This window comes from Pristiophorus japonicus, chromosome 1 (assembly GCF_044704955.1).
Source record: "Pristiophorus japonicus isolate sPriJap1 chromosome 1, sPriJap1.hap1, whole genome shotgun sequence".
NCBI classification, from domain to species: Eukaryota; Metazoa; Chordata; class Chondrichthyes; family Pristiophoridae; genus Pristiophorus; species Pristiophorus japonicus.
In genome coordinates, this window is record NC_091977.1 from 41,443,703 (window position 1) to 41,459,959 (window position 16,257).

At 46.6% G+C, this 16,257-nt stretch overlaps 1 protein-coding gene across 7 annotated transcripts in view; it reads left to right on the forward strand.

Moving 5' to 3' along the window:
- LOC139262996 (teneurin-3-like) overlaps positions 1–16,257 on the forward strand; it is a 924,456-nt gene that overhangs the window by 876,007 nt on the left and 32,192 nt on the right. For all 7 annotated transcript variants that reach the window (XM_070878430.1, XM_070878437.1, XM_070878446.1 and 4 more), the window contains one exon: positions 10,488–10,720. In XM_070878430.1, coding sequence (XP_070734531.1) covers positions 10,488–10,720 — 233 coding nt within the window. The remainder of the gene's footprint in view (positions 1–10,487; positions 10,721–16,257) is intronic.

Consider the following 16,257-nt stretch of genomic DNA (forward strand, 5'->3'; position numbering starts at 1 on the left):
GGACCTGCTGAACCTCGGCGTCCATCGATTCACCCCAAAAGTCATTCTGCCTCAGAGGACTCTCTTCTGGTCCATCCGCCTCATATATTAGTCTGGTTGCAGGCTTCCTGCACATTCGAGGTAAATGGCCACTGAGATTGCAGTTTCTGCAGACAAACTGTTGAAATCTGCAAGATCTGGCTGGGTGTTTTCCCCCACACCTCCAGCATGAGTTAAAGTTTCCATTGTTGGGGACAAAGAGACGATGGCTAGGCATTCCATGCTGACTGTCCCTTTGACTGCTCTTAAGTACCCTATTAGTGGGTGTCAATGGTCCTATCCCGGGCCGCATTGTCCACTGTGATGGTGTGAATGTCCGTTCAGCCTGCCACTGTCTCTGTTGAAGTCCTACTCTGGGGTCTATTGCTGCCTGGGGGATGTTGAACTGCCCCTGCCTGCCTGCGGGGCTCTGAGCCGCATTGATGATGTTGACTCCCTGATTCCTCGCCGCGTTGGAAGCAGAATTGCGCCCGTATATTATTTTCGTCTCTTCCTCCCCGGCCATGAAAGTTTGAGCAAGCAACGCCGCCGCTTCCAAGGTCAAATCCTTGGTCTCAATTAACTTGCGGAAAATCCACGCATGACCGATGCCCTCAATAAAGAAGTCCCTTAGCATCTCCCCACTGCAGGCGTCCGTGAACTTACAGAGGCTGGCCAAACACCGGAGGTCCGCTACAAAGTCCGGTATGCTCTGTCCTTCCTGACGTCAGTGGTGTAGAATCTGTGTCGGACCACATGGATACTACTCGCCGGTTTGAGGTGCTCCCCAATCAATTTGCTTAGTTCTTCAAAGGTTTTGTCCGCCGGCTTTTCGGGTGCTAGTAAGTCCTTCATGAACGCGTAAGTCTTTGGTCCGCAGCTGGTCAAAAGATGAGCCCTTCGCTTGTCGGCCGCTGCATCCCCCAGCCATTCTTTTGTAACGAAGCTTTGCTGAAGCCTCTCCTTGGGGAAGGTTGTCCCTCATTCACCCAGTCCTGACCGACATAGTTAAGGGCAAGCGCAAGTCACAAAACGAGTACCATGGCCATAATGCGAAGTGGTGATGTATCGAAATAAATTATCCTGTATTTGCCCTCAATCATGCCATGGGGCCCAAATGGCTTGAGAGTACTGTAATTGACAAAGAGGGGAATAGGGTCATCGTGGTAAAACTCAACAATGGTCAGATATGCCATGAGCATCTGGACCAAGTTTTAAAAAAAAAAAAAGGTTGAGCATTGACACGGAGGAACCTGAAGAAGACCATGAGATGGAGCTCACAACACCGCCAGTGAACGAGCAACAAGAGCATTCAGAAGAATGCACAGTCCCTGCGGTCAGCCCGGACAGGCCGGAATCACCGCAGGTGACAGACACTCACGTCAGTGTCCAACAACCAGAGCCCCAACTGCGGCGCTCCACGAGGGAGCGTAGACCACCTGAAAGACTCAACCTATGATCCCAATAAGACTTTGGGGGATGGGGGGGGGAAGGTGATCTCATGTATGTAACCACAATGTAACACCACTGTATACACTGAATCTAGATGCACACCTTGACCACAAGGGGTGAACTTGTGGGAGACACTCCTTACCTAATCACACAGGTATAAAAAGGGAGATCCCACGCAGGGTCATCACTTGGAGTCCAGTGAATAAAGAGTTCCGGTCACAGAGTGACCTTGTTTTCAGAATGTGCCTCGTGTTGTTTCATGCTGTAGAGTCAGGACTTTACACCACCTTTGAGAGCAGATGGGCCCTCCGTTTAATGTCCCACCCGAAAGACCGTGCAGCACTCCCTCAGTACTGTACTGGAATGTCAACCTCGATTTCTGTGCTCAAGTTCGAGCTGGGAAATGGATAGTGGCATTGTTGGAGTTCGAACAGGGGAATAGAGAAGGCTACAGCTGGAGTCAGGCCCGAGCAATGGAAGCAGGAATAGTTAAAGCTTGAGCTGGCAATTCAAATTATTTGCCAAAGTGCAGAACTGGGAAGTGGAAGGAGTTTCCGTGGACCTAAATCAAGGTTTTACCTGCACCCATTATGCTTATATTGAATGTTTAATTACTTTTAATTAGCTGATTTTAAATATGTTTAATCACATACTATCTGCTCTATTGGAAATAGTTTTTAATTGTCCCTGCTATTCCCCTTCACTTTATCCCTTTATGCCTTTGTTAGAAGGTTAATGCCAGTTTAGGAGACAGTGCTGGAGACTTATATCAACTTTCATTATACTTTACATGGTACAGTACAGTACATTATACTGTACACTGACTCAGTAGACACGAGGTGTACATGCCCTCCCTCCTTCCCCAACCTCTCTCTTAGCTCGTTCTCACACGATGGTTGGATGAAACAATTGGGAATGATTCCATGATCCCACACTCTCAGTGGAGGATCCATCACATTGAAAGGGGCACAGGTCAGAAATAGGGTGACAGATGTGTAGGCCCAGTTCTGCGGCCTGCACTTCCTGTGAGCCGTAGTTAGGAGCGTGATGTCACTAATAATTATTTTCAAAGTGGGCCGCTGAGCCGATAATTACAGTGCTGTTCAATGCTGAAACAACAGCCATCTTTGCATCCCGGCCCACTCAATTCTTATATTTCAGTCTAAATAAATGAAAATTATAGACTTACACATTGAAAATGGAATATTAGCATTTGCTTGAAATTCTTTTGTCACCTCATTTTAATACTAAAATAACTTGATCAATTCCTCCATTGAAATCGCAAATATTCAATGATCCCCATTTCAAGGCATTGTGATCCATCTGATCAAACCTGCTGCTGCTTCACGGTGAGATCTCGGGGTAGATTGACTGTACTTCTTGTGCTGAGGATTAAACACCCGTCATTGGGTGAATATTTTATAGGTGGGAAGGTTTTATTTTTTTATCCATCCATTCATTTCGGATTGACAGTTCTTTCCCACCAGGCTGAGTGGAAGTTGCTCAGTATATTGGATCAGTTCTGCATTTATCTGGAGCTGACGGCATGAGCACCGTAGAATTTTATATAAGTTCCATCACTTCCCACGAAATCTTTGTCAAAGCTACAAGTTGTTACATTTTTCTCACCCACCTTTCTACTTGATTTATCCCCCATTGCCACAGCTGTCATTGTTCACCTTTCTACTTGATTTATCCCCCATTGCCACAGCTGTCATTGTTCATAGTTAGCTCAGTGGACGAGGAGATTATGAGGAGCCTTATCGTAGATTATCAACCCGTGATTTCAGTTCTCATCTTCATTGTATCATGTTGGTGTTTGTAAATTCTAAACACAGCAGGGTCTACAGTCCTTACATTTAACATCATGAACTGTGTCTGAGATACCAATTTTTCTTCCCCACGTTATCTGTGACCAGAACATGGCCGTTGGTTGCAGAGTAACATTGGCTGATCACTGGCTGGGGAGTCTTGAACTGGAGGGCAGAGTCTAAAAATTCGAGACAGGCTTCAGGCTTTCGAGGAGTGGAGTTAGAAAACACTTCTTCACACAAAGGGTCCAAGTTTCAACTGTTGGTTAGAACAACACACCTCCAAGAGATGCGGCGAGTTTGTAGAATTAAAAGTGCGCCTAAAAAGTACCTCGGTATTCTGGACAGTCTCCAGTCCTCCATTCCACTCGGCGCGGCGCAACAGATCCAGCGGGGGGGGGGGGGGGCGGAGCTACAGACCTGCGCCGAAAAGACTGCCGGCAGCTGCGCGCATGCGCAGTAGCTCCTGATCCTCCCAGTGCATCCTGTCTCCAGGTGACCCTATCCCTGGCCGAAGGGACAACACGATGTTCATCGTACCTAGCCCGGGCCGAGTGGCCTGCCACACAGGCCGGCCGCTGCTTACCCGCACATCTGACTACTTGAAAATGTAATCAGGCAGGGCTGCGTGTGCTGCTGGAGGGCTCCCGGTGCTCCCGAACGGGTAGGTGCTGCAGTAGGTGAGGTAGGAACTTTAAATTTTTTATTTATTGATTTATTTTTTATTTATTGATTGATTTATCATTTACTATTGATGATGGTTCTTTTTTTTTAAATGAAGGTGTTTAGTGCTCTCTCTTTCCCCCCCCCCCCCACCATCTCTGGCTAGCTGTGCTGATTTCTTAACTCTACACAAGGTTTTTCTGAACGTACAAAAGTAAACACTTACTCCGTTCTCAGTTAGTTTGGAGTAACTTTTCGCTGCATAAACTTGCAAAACAGGCGTAAGTGGATAGACACGCCCCCTTTTGGGGAAAAAACTGAACTAAAACGAAACTAAACTAACTCACTGAAACTGGAGCAAACTAAATGTGGAGAATTGCAATTTCTAGGATACTCCAAAAAAAAAACTAGTTGCTCCAAAAACATAGGAGCAATTCCAGTCGAAACTTGGGCCCTATATAGGACCCAAGTTTCAAGCCGCGCCTAGAACGGCGCAGTCCCGACCTGGACGCCTGTTTTTCGCTCCACAAAGTGCGCCTAAAAAAAACCTCCGTATTCTCCACCTCCCTGCAGGTCCTCTGGCCCTCTGCGCAGCGCAGCAGGAGCTGTAGGGGGCGGAGCCAGGTCCTTGCACCGAAAACAGTGCCGGGACCTCTGCACATGCAAGTGCAGTAGCTCCAGGCGCCCGAAACTGTGTGGGAGGGACCCGAAGCATGCAGCCCCTCGCCCTGGCCGAATGGCCTCACTGGGGCTGCGTGAATAAGGCTCCTCCCACGGCCAGCTCCTGCTTCCTCCCGACCTGACTCGACTCCCGCTTCCTGCCTCCGGACCCGACCCGACACCCGCTCTCCCCCATCCCCCTCCCCACCCCCGGACCGGACCCCACACATCCGCTCTTCCCCCCCCCCCCGGACCCACACGGCACGACACCTGCTCCCCCACCTTCCCGGACCGGAAAATTGCCCCTCAATCTCTTCCTCCCCCCCAATCTCTTTCCCTTTCCCCCCCAATCTCCTTCCCTTCCCCCCAATCTCTTGCACGCCCCCCCCCAATCTCCTTCCTTCCCCCCACTCTTCCCTTCCCCCAATCTCCTTCCCTTCCCCCCCAATCTCCTTCCTTCCCCCATCTCCGGCCCTTGACCCACAATCTCCTCCCTTCCCCCCCAATCTCCTTCCTTCCCCCCCAATCTCCTCCTTCCCCCCAATCTCCTTCCCTTCCCCCCCAATCTCCTTCCCCCCCCCCCAATCTCCTCCCCCCCCAATCTCCTCCCCCCCCAACTCCTCCCCCCCCAATCTCCTCCCCCCCATCTCCTTTTCCCCCCCATCTCTTTCCCCCCATCTCCTTCCCATCCTCCCCCCATCTCCTTCCTTTCCCCCATCTCCTTCCTTTCCCCCATCTCCTTCCTTTCCCCCAGCTCCTTCCTTTCCCCCATCTCCTTCCTTCCCCCCATCTCCTTTCCCCCCCATCTCCTTTCCCCCCCATCTCCTTTCCCCCCCCATCTCCTTTCCCCCCCATCTCCTTTCCCCCCCCATCTCCTTTCCCCCCCCATCTCCTTTCCCCCATCTCCTTTCCCCCCATCTCCTTTCCCCCCATCTCCTTTCCCCCCATCTCCTTTCCCCCCCACCTCCTTTCCCCCCACCTCCTTTCCCCCCCACCTCCTTTCCCCCCCACCTCCTTTCCCCCCCACCTCCTTTCCCCCCCACCTCCTTTACCCCCATCTCCTTTACCCCCATCTCCTTTACCCCCATCTCCTTTACCCCCATCTCCTTTCCCCCCCATTTCCTTCCCCCATCTCCTTTCCCCCCATCTCCTTTCCCCCCATCTCCTTTCCCCCCATCTCCTTTCCCCCCCATCTCCTTTCCCCCCCATCTCCTTTCCCCCCCATCTCCTTTCCCCCCCACCTCCTTTCCCCCCCATCTCCTTTCCCCCCATCTCCTTTCCCCCCACCTCCTTTCCCCCCCACCTCCTTTCCCGCATCTCCTTTCCCCCCCCATCTCCTTTCCCCCCCATTTCCTTCCCCCCATCTCCTTTCCCCCTCATCTCCTTTCCCCCATCTCCTTTCCCCCCCATCTCCTTTCCCCCTTCTCCTTTCCCCCCCTTCTCCCCTTTATCCCCTTCTCCCCCTCCCCCTTCTACCCATCCCTCCCCCTTCTCCCCTTCTCCCCTTTATCCCCTTCTCCCCCTCCCCCTTCTCCCCATCCCTCCCCCTTCTCCCACATCCCTCCCCCTTTCCTCCCCCTTCTCCCCCTTTCCTCCCCCTTCTCCCCCTTTCCTCCCCCTTCTCCCCCTTTCCTCCCCCTTCTTCCCCTTCCCTCCCTCTGCTCCCCCCCTCTCTCCCTCTACCCACCTCCTCCCCCTCCCCTCGCTGTTAGAAACACAGACACTGACAGACAGAGAATGAGAGACACACAGACAGAGAGAGAGATAGAGACTCTGACAGAGACACACTGAGGGGGGCATCCCAGCACGCTGTTGGAGGGCTCGGGGCAGTACTGCAGTCGGTAAGTAGAAAATGTTTTATTTATTGATTTAAAAAAAAAATTATTTCTTATTAATTTTTTTTGATTGATTTATTGGTTGATTTATTGATGTATTTATCATTTATTATTGATGATGGCTCTTTATTTGTAAAACTGAAGTGTTTAATGTTTGTAAACTTCTCTTTAAACACCCCCCCCCCCCGCCCCTCCACCATTCCCTACGCCTGATTTGTAACCTATGCCTGATTTTCTAAAGTGTAGACAAGGTTTTTTCGAGCGTACAAAAATCTTCTCTTACTCCATTCTAAGTTAGTTTGGAGTAAGTTTTCACTCACGAAACTTTGAAATCAGGCGTAAGTGGCCAGACACGCCCCCTTTTGAAAAAAAAATTCTGTTCCAAAGTGAAACTGTTCTAACTGACTAGAACTGGAGCAAACTAAATGCCGAGAATTCCGATTTCTAAGATGCTCCGTTGTACACCAGTTGCTCCTAAAAATCAGGAGCAAATCATGTGGAAACTTGGGGCCATAGGGTGGCAGAAGTTTGTAACTCTCTGCCGCAGTGGCAATTGATGCTGGGTCAGTTGTTAACTTTAAGTATGAGATTGATGGATTTTTGTCAACCAAAGGTATTAAGGGATATGGGGGCAAAGGCAGGTATATGGCATTAGGTCACAGATCAGCCATGATCTCATTGATTGGCAGAACAGGCTCGAGAGGTGAAATGGCCTACTCTGTTCCTATGTTCCTATGACCTAGAGGTGGGTCTGCATTTGATGAACTGATTTGAGTCCAGTCTTTTCTTTACCCACCGCCCCGCCTCCCCACAGAGTGGCCTTTTTGTGTCCTAGGACACCTATATCTCATTGCTTATCAGTAAATGATTGGTACCCAGTGACACCTCCGTTTACAGGCCATTCTGCATGATTGTTTTTTTTTCTCCTGAGTCTTTGCGGAAATCCTGATCTGACAAATAGCGCAATCTTTAACGTGCCTGACAATTGCCAGATGCTGCAATTTGCTGTATTTTCTCAAGACAAGAGCTAAAATAAAATTTTGAACAACTTGGTGCTTCATAGTCAAAGTATCAGCTATTAAACTATACATTACACTTGGTTGTCAACGAAAGATATTAAAGTGATTGGAAAGATAAATGACTGAAGTAAACGAGATTCAATAAATTTGAATCTATCATCAGTGTATACCTACATTTAATTATTACTCAATCATTTTTTTTTACATCCTATTTGTCACCAAAATTGTGTCATGCCAGCCTCCTTGAGAATCTTTCTATTTTTCTATGACTTCGTGTGTAGGTAAGCAAAAAGGGATCCTACTCCCTCCTGGAGATTGCTTCTCGACATCATGGCAGATTTCTACAATGCCACTCATATCATATGTGACTAAATTCATTTTAAATATATTGAATATAGGTGTTGCGATATGCAACACTAAATGTTGTGAAAGTTTCAACTTGAAAACCACAACAACTTGTATTTATATAGCACCTTTAACATAGTAAGGAGCGTTATCAAATAAAATTTGACGCCAAGCCACATCATGAGAAATTAGGGCAGATGACCAAAAGCTTGGTCAAATAGGTAGGCTTTAAGGAGCCTCTTAAAGAAGAAAAGATAGAGAGGCGCAGAGGTTTCGGGAGGTAATTCCAGAGCTCGGGGCCGAGGCAGCTGAAGGCACGACCACCAATGGTGGAGTGATGAAAATCAGGGATGCTCGAGGCCAGAATTGGAGAAGTGCAGATATCGCAGGGGGTTATGGGGCTGGATGAGATTAGCGATAGGGAGGGGCGAGCCATGGAGGGATTTGAAAACGAGGATAAGAATCGAGGCGTTGCTTAACCGGGAGCCAGTGTAGGTCAGCGAGCACAGGGCTGATGGGTGAACGGGACTCGGTGCAAGGACACAGGCAGCAGAGTTTTGGATTACTTATATTGTGCAGATTCCTGTGGCTCAAGTCAGTATGCTATGTTTTAGGCGATAAGAAAAATGTATCACTTGTTCCAGAAGTTATATTGGAGTTTAGAAGAATGAGAGATGATCATATTGAAACGTACAAGATTCTGAGGGCTCTCGACAAGGTAAATGCAGAGAGGATGTTTCCCCTCATGGGGAAATCTAGAACTAGGGGCATAGTTTCCGAATAAGGGGTCGCCCATTTAGGACTGAGATGAGGAGGAATGTCTTCTCGCAGAGGGTCGTAAATCTGTGAAATTATCTGCCCCAGAGCGCTGTGGCGGCTGGGTCATTGAATATATTTAAGATGGAGATAGACAGATTTTTGAGCGATAAGGGAGTGAAGGGTTGTGGGGAGTGGGCAGGGAAGTGGAGCTGATCAGATCAGCCATGATCTTATTAAATGGTGGAGCATGCTCGACGGGCCAAATGGCCTACTCCTGCTCCTATTTCTTATGTTCTTATGTATATCATTCCACATTAATACAATTTATTTGTTTTGATGTTGTGACAGCTATTGTGCTATCGTGCCAGCTATCTCGTGAGTTTTGACTGACTTTGATGTCTGACTCTTGCAATGTGCTTTAAAGCCTCACTTCTGTTGTAACATTTAGTTGGAGAGTAATAGGAAACAGTGGACTGGTGTTACTCCATATTAAGGCCTGGAGTTCAATGGGCATCTCTTTCACCTGGAGGCCACGTCGCTTCTTATGTCGCTGTACCTCCTTTCTTGTCTCAGCCACCCATGAATCGCTACCGGAACTGAATTTCTCTCTGTTCCGTCTCTTCCTCCTGCCGCCAAGGCCAGGAAGCTATGTGGATCTTTGCCTTTCCCAGTATTCACAGGGCAGGTGAAAATGCTCTTATTAAAATGATCTGAACTATTGTTACGTCTAGAGGGCTTTCCCCTTTCATGTGGGGCAGTGACCTCAACTCCACAACTGCTGACACCGGCCTGGCTGAATTCAATAGCTCATTATGTGCTGAATTGCCATAGCAGAGAAAGTTGCATCACTCTGAGGTGCAAATTGTTGGAGCCAAGCAATGTTGTCGATTCCCTTCATAATTCTGAGCACGTTCTCCGATATGAAGATTGGAATGAGTGAAGGGTAAATTGTATAAGGCCCCACACTGCTGGCAAGGTTTAATACTATGGGGGTGAAGTTAGTCTATGCCAGTAGCTCAAAATGGGCTCATAGCGAATTGGTGTCAGTGTAAAATAAATTTGGACGCTGTGAGCCTGGTTTGCACTACTGGCGAAGACCAATTTCACCCCCTCTGCCTATTTGACTCTTAAACCAGTATACACCATTGAAGTAGCCTTCACTATCTTTCTCCTCAGTGTGAGTGAAGGAGCAGCATTTCTCCCCAGAATTATGTGGGAGAATAAAATCACCTTCTCCTGGGGGGTAACATTACTGCTGAGAAGACAGGGAACAGCAGCTATAACTGCAGCCTTCTCCAGTGGGTTGAGTCTGCAGTTATTTCAAGCCATGACCGAATGGTAAAACTCTGACAGCATTCGACTCTGGTTGTCACTCCATAGAAGGCTTCTGTTTCTGCCAAAATCCCATAAAGAACAAGGGTATGTGAAAGAGGCATCATGTATCCCAATGAATAGACCAGCGATAAGGTTTACATAAGCTGTGAGTGGGCGGATTTACAGGACGGGGTGATTTGGAGACAAATAATGATTTGTAGAATGAATTTTCTCAGTGGGAGTACCAATTGTGGCAGTTCTCAAACCGCTACTATTAACGGGTTCTTGCTGTAATCCTATGTATGTGTGGTTATAATGAACACTCTGCTGTGTGTTCAGTTAGAATAGTGGCCGTTGAGATGATTAAAGCACCTGGCTGTAGCCTCTCTCTTAATTAGTTCACTGTCCTCTATTACAGTAAAAAAAAACATGCTAAAATGTTCAACAGAACCATTGTAAAGGACACTTCATACCATCCACTCTCTGGTATGGAGGGATTCCACTGTTTTATTTTTAGCCCTTGCAAATAATACCAGTCTGGATCTCGTTGTTCAGTTTGAATTCAATACCATGCATAATACATTTAAAATATATATATATTCTATTTACAGCAATAACCCAGCACACAGATATTTCCTGGCAACCGACCCAGTGACTGGAGATCTGTACATCTCAGATACCAACACGCGAAGGATCTATCATCCAAAGTCCCTGATTGGTGCTAAAGATCTGACAGCTAACTCTGAAGTGGTAGCAGGGACTGGAGAACAATGTCTGCCATTTGATGAAGCTCGATGTGGAGATGGAGGCAAAGCTGTTGAAGCTTCACTGATGAGTCCTAAAGGTATGTTGCGCACACACACACGCGGACATACGGATACACATAAAAACATACACACACCAACACATACATACATGCAAAAACATCTCCACATATACACACACACACACACACACACAGATACATACACACATACACAAATATACACATACACATATAAAAGAACATAAGAAATAGCAGCAGCAGGCTTGGGGCATACGGCCCCTTGAGCCTGCTCCGCCATTCAATACGATCATGGCTGATCCGATCATGGACTCGGGTCCACCTCCGTGCCCGCTCCCCATAACCGCTTATTCCCTTATCGTGTCAGAAACTGTCTATTTCTGTCTTAAATTTATTCAATGTCCCAGCTTCCACAACTCTCTGAGGCAGTGCGTTCCACAGATCCACAACCCTCTGGGAGAAGAAATTTCTCCTCATCTCAGTTTTAAATGGGCGATGCCTCATTCTATGATCATGCGCTCTAGTTCTAGTCTCCCCCATCAGTGGAAACATCCTCTCTGCATCCACCTTGTCAAGCCCCCTCATAATCTTAGACGTTTCGATAAGATCACCTCTCATTCTTCTGAATTCCAATGAGTAGAGGCTCAACCTACTCACTTTTCCTCATAAGTCAACCCCCTTATCTCTAGAATGAACCTTGTGAACCTTCTCTGAACTGCCTCCAAAGCAAGTATATCCTTACGTAAATATGGAAACCAAAACTGCACGCAGTATTCCAAGTGTGTGTATCCTCACCAATATCCTGTACAACTGTAGCAAGACCTCCCTGCTTTTATACTCCATCCCCTTTGTGATGAAGGCCAAGATTCCATTGGCCTTCCTGATCACTTGCTGTATCTGCATACTAAACTTTTGTGTTTCTTGCACAAATACCCCCAGGTCCCGCTGTACTGCAGCACTTTGCAATCTCTCTCCATTTAAATAATAACCTGCTCTTTGTTTTTTTTCTGCCAAAGTGCATGACCTCACACTTTTCAACATTATACTCCATCTGCCAAATTTTTGCCCACTCACTTAGCCTGTCTATGTCCTTTTGCAGATTTTTTGCGTCTTCCTCACACATTGCTTTTCCTCCCATCTTTGTATCGTTGGCAAACTTGGCTACGTTACACTCAGTCCCTTCTTCCAAGTCGTTAATATAGATTGTAAATAGTTCGGATCCCAGCACTGATCCCTGCGCACACCACTGGTTACTGATTGCCAATCCGAGAATGAACCATTTATCCCAATTCTCTGTTTTCTGTTTGTTAACCAATTCTCCATCCATGCCAATCCTCTATCCATGTTAATATATTACCCCCAACCCCGTGAACTTTTATCTTGTGCAGTAACCTTTTATGTGGCACCTTGTCAAATGCCTTCTCGAAGTCCAAATACACCACATCCACTGGTTCCCCTTTATCCACTCTGCTCGTTACACCCTCAAAGAATTCCAGCAAATTTGTCAAACATGACTTCCCCTTCATAAATCCATGCTGACTCTGCCTGACCGAATTTTGTTTTTCCAAATGTCTTGCTACTGCTTCTTTTGGTCGAATTAGGAAGGGGAAAATAAAGTATAAGAGGAAGCTCACAGGGATCATAAAAACTGACTGCCAAAGCTTCTATAGATATGTGAAGAGAAAAAGATTAGTGAAGACCAATGTAGGTCCTTTGCAGACAGAATCAGGTGAATTTATAATGGGAACAAAGAAATGGCAGACCAATTGAACAAATACTTTGGATTTGTCTTCACTAAAGAAGACACAAATAACCTTCCGGAAATACTGGTAGTTCGAGGTGAAGCGAAAAGGAGGAACTGAAGGAAATCCTTATTAGTCAGGAAATTGTGATAGGGAAATTGATGGGATTGAAGGCCAATAAATCCCCAGGGCCTGATAGGCTGCATCCCAGAGTACTTAAGGAAGTGGCCCTAGAAATAGTGGCTGCATTGGTGATCATTTTCCCACAATCTATTGACTCTGGATCAGTTCCTATGGACTGGAGAGTAGCTAATGTAACACCACTTTAAAAAAAAAAATCATGCTTAACAAATCTTCTTGAATTTTTTGAAGATGTAACTAGTAGAGTGGACAAGGGAGAACCAGTGGATGTGGTGTATTCGGACTTTCAAAAGGCTTTTGACAAGGTCCCACACAAGAGATTGGTGTGCAAAATTAAATCACATGGTATTGGGGGTAATATATTGACGTGGATAGAGAACTGGTTGGCAAACAGAAAGCAGAGAGTCGGAATAAACGGGTCCTTTTCAGAATGGCAGCCAGTGACCAGTGGGGTGCCGCAGGGCTCAGTGCTGGGACCCCAGCTATTTACAATATATATCAATGATTTAGATGAAGGAATTGAATGTAATATCTCCAAGTTTGCAGATGACAGTAAGCTGGGTGGCGGTGTGAGCTGTGAGGAGGATGCTAAGAGGCTGCAGGGTGACTTGGACAGGTTAGGCAAGTGGGCAAATGCATGGCAGATGCAGTATAATGTGGATAAATATGAGGTTATCCACTTTGAGGGCAAAAACAGGAAGACAGAATATTATGTGAATGGTGACAGATTAGGAAAAGGGGAGGTGCATGAGACCTGGGTGTCATTGTGCATCAGTCATTGAAGTTTGACATGCAGGTACAGCAGGCGGTGAAGAAGGCAAATGCCATGTTGGCCTTCATAGCTAGAGGATTTGAGTATAGGAGCAGGGAAGTCTTACTGCAGTTGTACAGAGCCTTGGTGAGGCCACACCTGGAATATTGTGTTCAGTATTGGTCTCCTAATCTGAGGAAGGATATTCTTGCTATTGAGGGAGTACAGCGAAGGCTCACCAGATTGATTCCTGGATTAGCAGGATTGACATATGAGGAGAGACTGGATCATCTGGGCTTGTATCCACTGGAGTTTAGAAGAATGAGAGAGGATCTCATAGAAACATAAAATTATGACGGGATTGGATAGGTTAGAGACAGGAAGAGTGTTCCCGTTGCTGGGATGTTCCAGAACCAAGGGTCACAGTCTAAGACTAAGGGGTAAGCCATTTAGGACCGAGATGAGGAGAAACTTCTTCACTCAGAGAATTGTTAACCTGTGGAATTCTCTACTGCAGAAAGTTGTTGAAGCCAGTTCGTTAGATATATTCAAGAGGGAGTTAGATATGTCCCTTACGGCCAAAGGGATCAAGAGGTATGGAGAGAAAGCAGGAAAGGGGTACTGAGGTTGAATGATCAGCCATGATCTTATTGAATGGTGGTGCAGACTCGAAGGGCCGAATGGCCTGCTCCTGCACCTAATTTCTGTGTTTCTATGTTAATAATGGACTCCAACATTTTCCCAACCACAGATGTTAGACTAACTGGTCTATAGTTTCCTTTTTGCCTGCCTCCTTTTTTAAATAGTGACGTGACATTTGCAGTTTTCCAAACTGCTGGGACCTCCCCAGAATCCAGGGAATTTTGGTAAATTACAACCAATGCATCCACAATCCTTGCCGTTACTTCTCTTTAAGATCCAAGGATGCAAACCATCAGGTCCAGGGGATTTATCTGTCTTTAGTCCCATTATCTTACTGAGTACCACCTTCTTAGTGATTGTGATTGTGTTAAGTTCCTTCCCCTCCGAGAGCCCCTTGACTATCCACTGTTGGAATATTGTTAGTGTCCGCTACCATAAAGAGTGATACAAAATATTTGTTCAAAATTTCTGCCATCTCCATGTTCCCCATTACTAATTCCCCGGTCTCGTCCTCTAAGGGACCAACATTTATTCTAGCCACTCTTTTCATTTTTATATAACTATAGAAACTCTTGCTATCTGTTTTTATATTTCATGCTAGTTTACTTTCATAGTCTATCTTCCCTTTCTTAATTATTTTTTAGTCATTCTTTGCTGGCTTTTAAACGCCTCCCAAACTTCTGTCCTCCCACTAGTTTTGGCCACTTTGTATGTCCTTGTTTTTAATTGGATACCGTCCTTTATTTCTTTAGTTAGCCACGATGGCTCTCTTTTCTCTTACACCCTTTCCTCCTCACTGGAATATATTTTTCTTGAGAGTTGTGAAATATCTCCTTAAATGTACACCACTGTTCATCAACCGTCCTACACTTTAATCTATTTTCCCAGTCCACTTTACCCAACTCTGCCCTCATACCGTCATAGTCTCCTTTAGTTAAGCTTAGTATGCTGGTTAGAGATCCAACTTTCTCACCCTCCATCTGAATTTGAAATTCAATCATGCTATGATCACTCATTCCAAGGGGATCCTTTACTAGGAGATTGTTTACTAAACCTGTCTCATTACACAGGACCAGATCGAAGATAGCCTGCCCCGTGATTGGTTCCGTTACATACTGCTCAAGGAACCCATCCCTTATGCACTCTATGAACTCTTCCTCAAGGCTACCCAGACCAATTTGATTTGTACAATTAATATGGAGGTTAAAATCACCCATGATTATTGCTGTTCCCTTTTTACAAGCCCTCACTATTTCCTGGTTTATGCTCCAACCAACAGAGTTGCGACTGTTAGGGGGCCTATAGACTGCACCCACCAGTGACTTTTTCCCCCTTATTGTTCCTTATTTCCACCAAAACTGTTTCAACATCTTGATCCTTTGATCCAATATCGTTTCTCACTATTGCAGTAATTCCATCCATATCAATAGAACTATCCCACCCCATATACACACACGTAAAAATCTTCCTTCGCTAACGAAGTTATGTATTCTTAAACCAAGCTGAAATAATCTGTTGTTTCAAACTGAACTGTACCCAGGTAGGTACCAGAGTTATGATCACTTGGTCATCATCATAGGCGGTCCCTCGAACGAGGATGACTTGCTTCCACATGAGTTCACAGATGTTTCAATGAAGGACCCAATGTTCCAGTCCTGAACTCCAATTGAAGGGTGGAAGATGCCTGTGCTTGGATTTTTTTAACGTGTAGTGACCGTTGCACACCAACCACTACACGGGCTTGACAGAGCTAGGCCTTTATCCAGTGACGAGGGTTAACCAGGACAACTGGAGACCTGCTCTGCTGCACGGACCTCGTGCACACACATATCGCAGTGTGGACTGGACGGTGCTGCCCCTAGGCCCTCTGCTCTTCTCGGCCCTTTACCCTCATTCGCCGCTCCTCCGCCACGAACCCTCGCCACTCCTCCGCCACGAACTCTCGCCAATCCTCCGCTACGATCACCCACCAAATATCAGGCACGATCCCTCGTCACTCCTCCGCCCTGATCACTCATCGCAAGTCCGCCGCGACCTTCCTGCTCCTCCGCTGTACCAGGGCCCTGCCGATGCTCCTGCCCAAGCTCCAAACTGCAACCTGGGTTCTGATGATGTCACCCACCTCAAAGCCGTCGCAAAATCGTGCCAGCTCACGCTGGAAGCTGCAGTGGCTCGCTCCAGCTCTTATACTCCCGACCTGCAGTGGTGTCCTTGGTACAAACATGATGTGTGGCAATTTTGAATGGATTTCAGAGCGTGACAGAACTTGGAAGATTTTGTTATAAACAGAAGCAGGTTTTGAGGCATTAAATTCCTAAAAT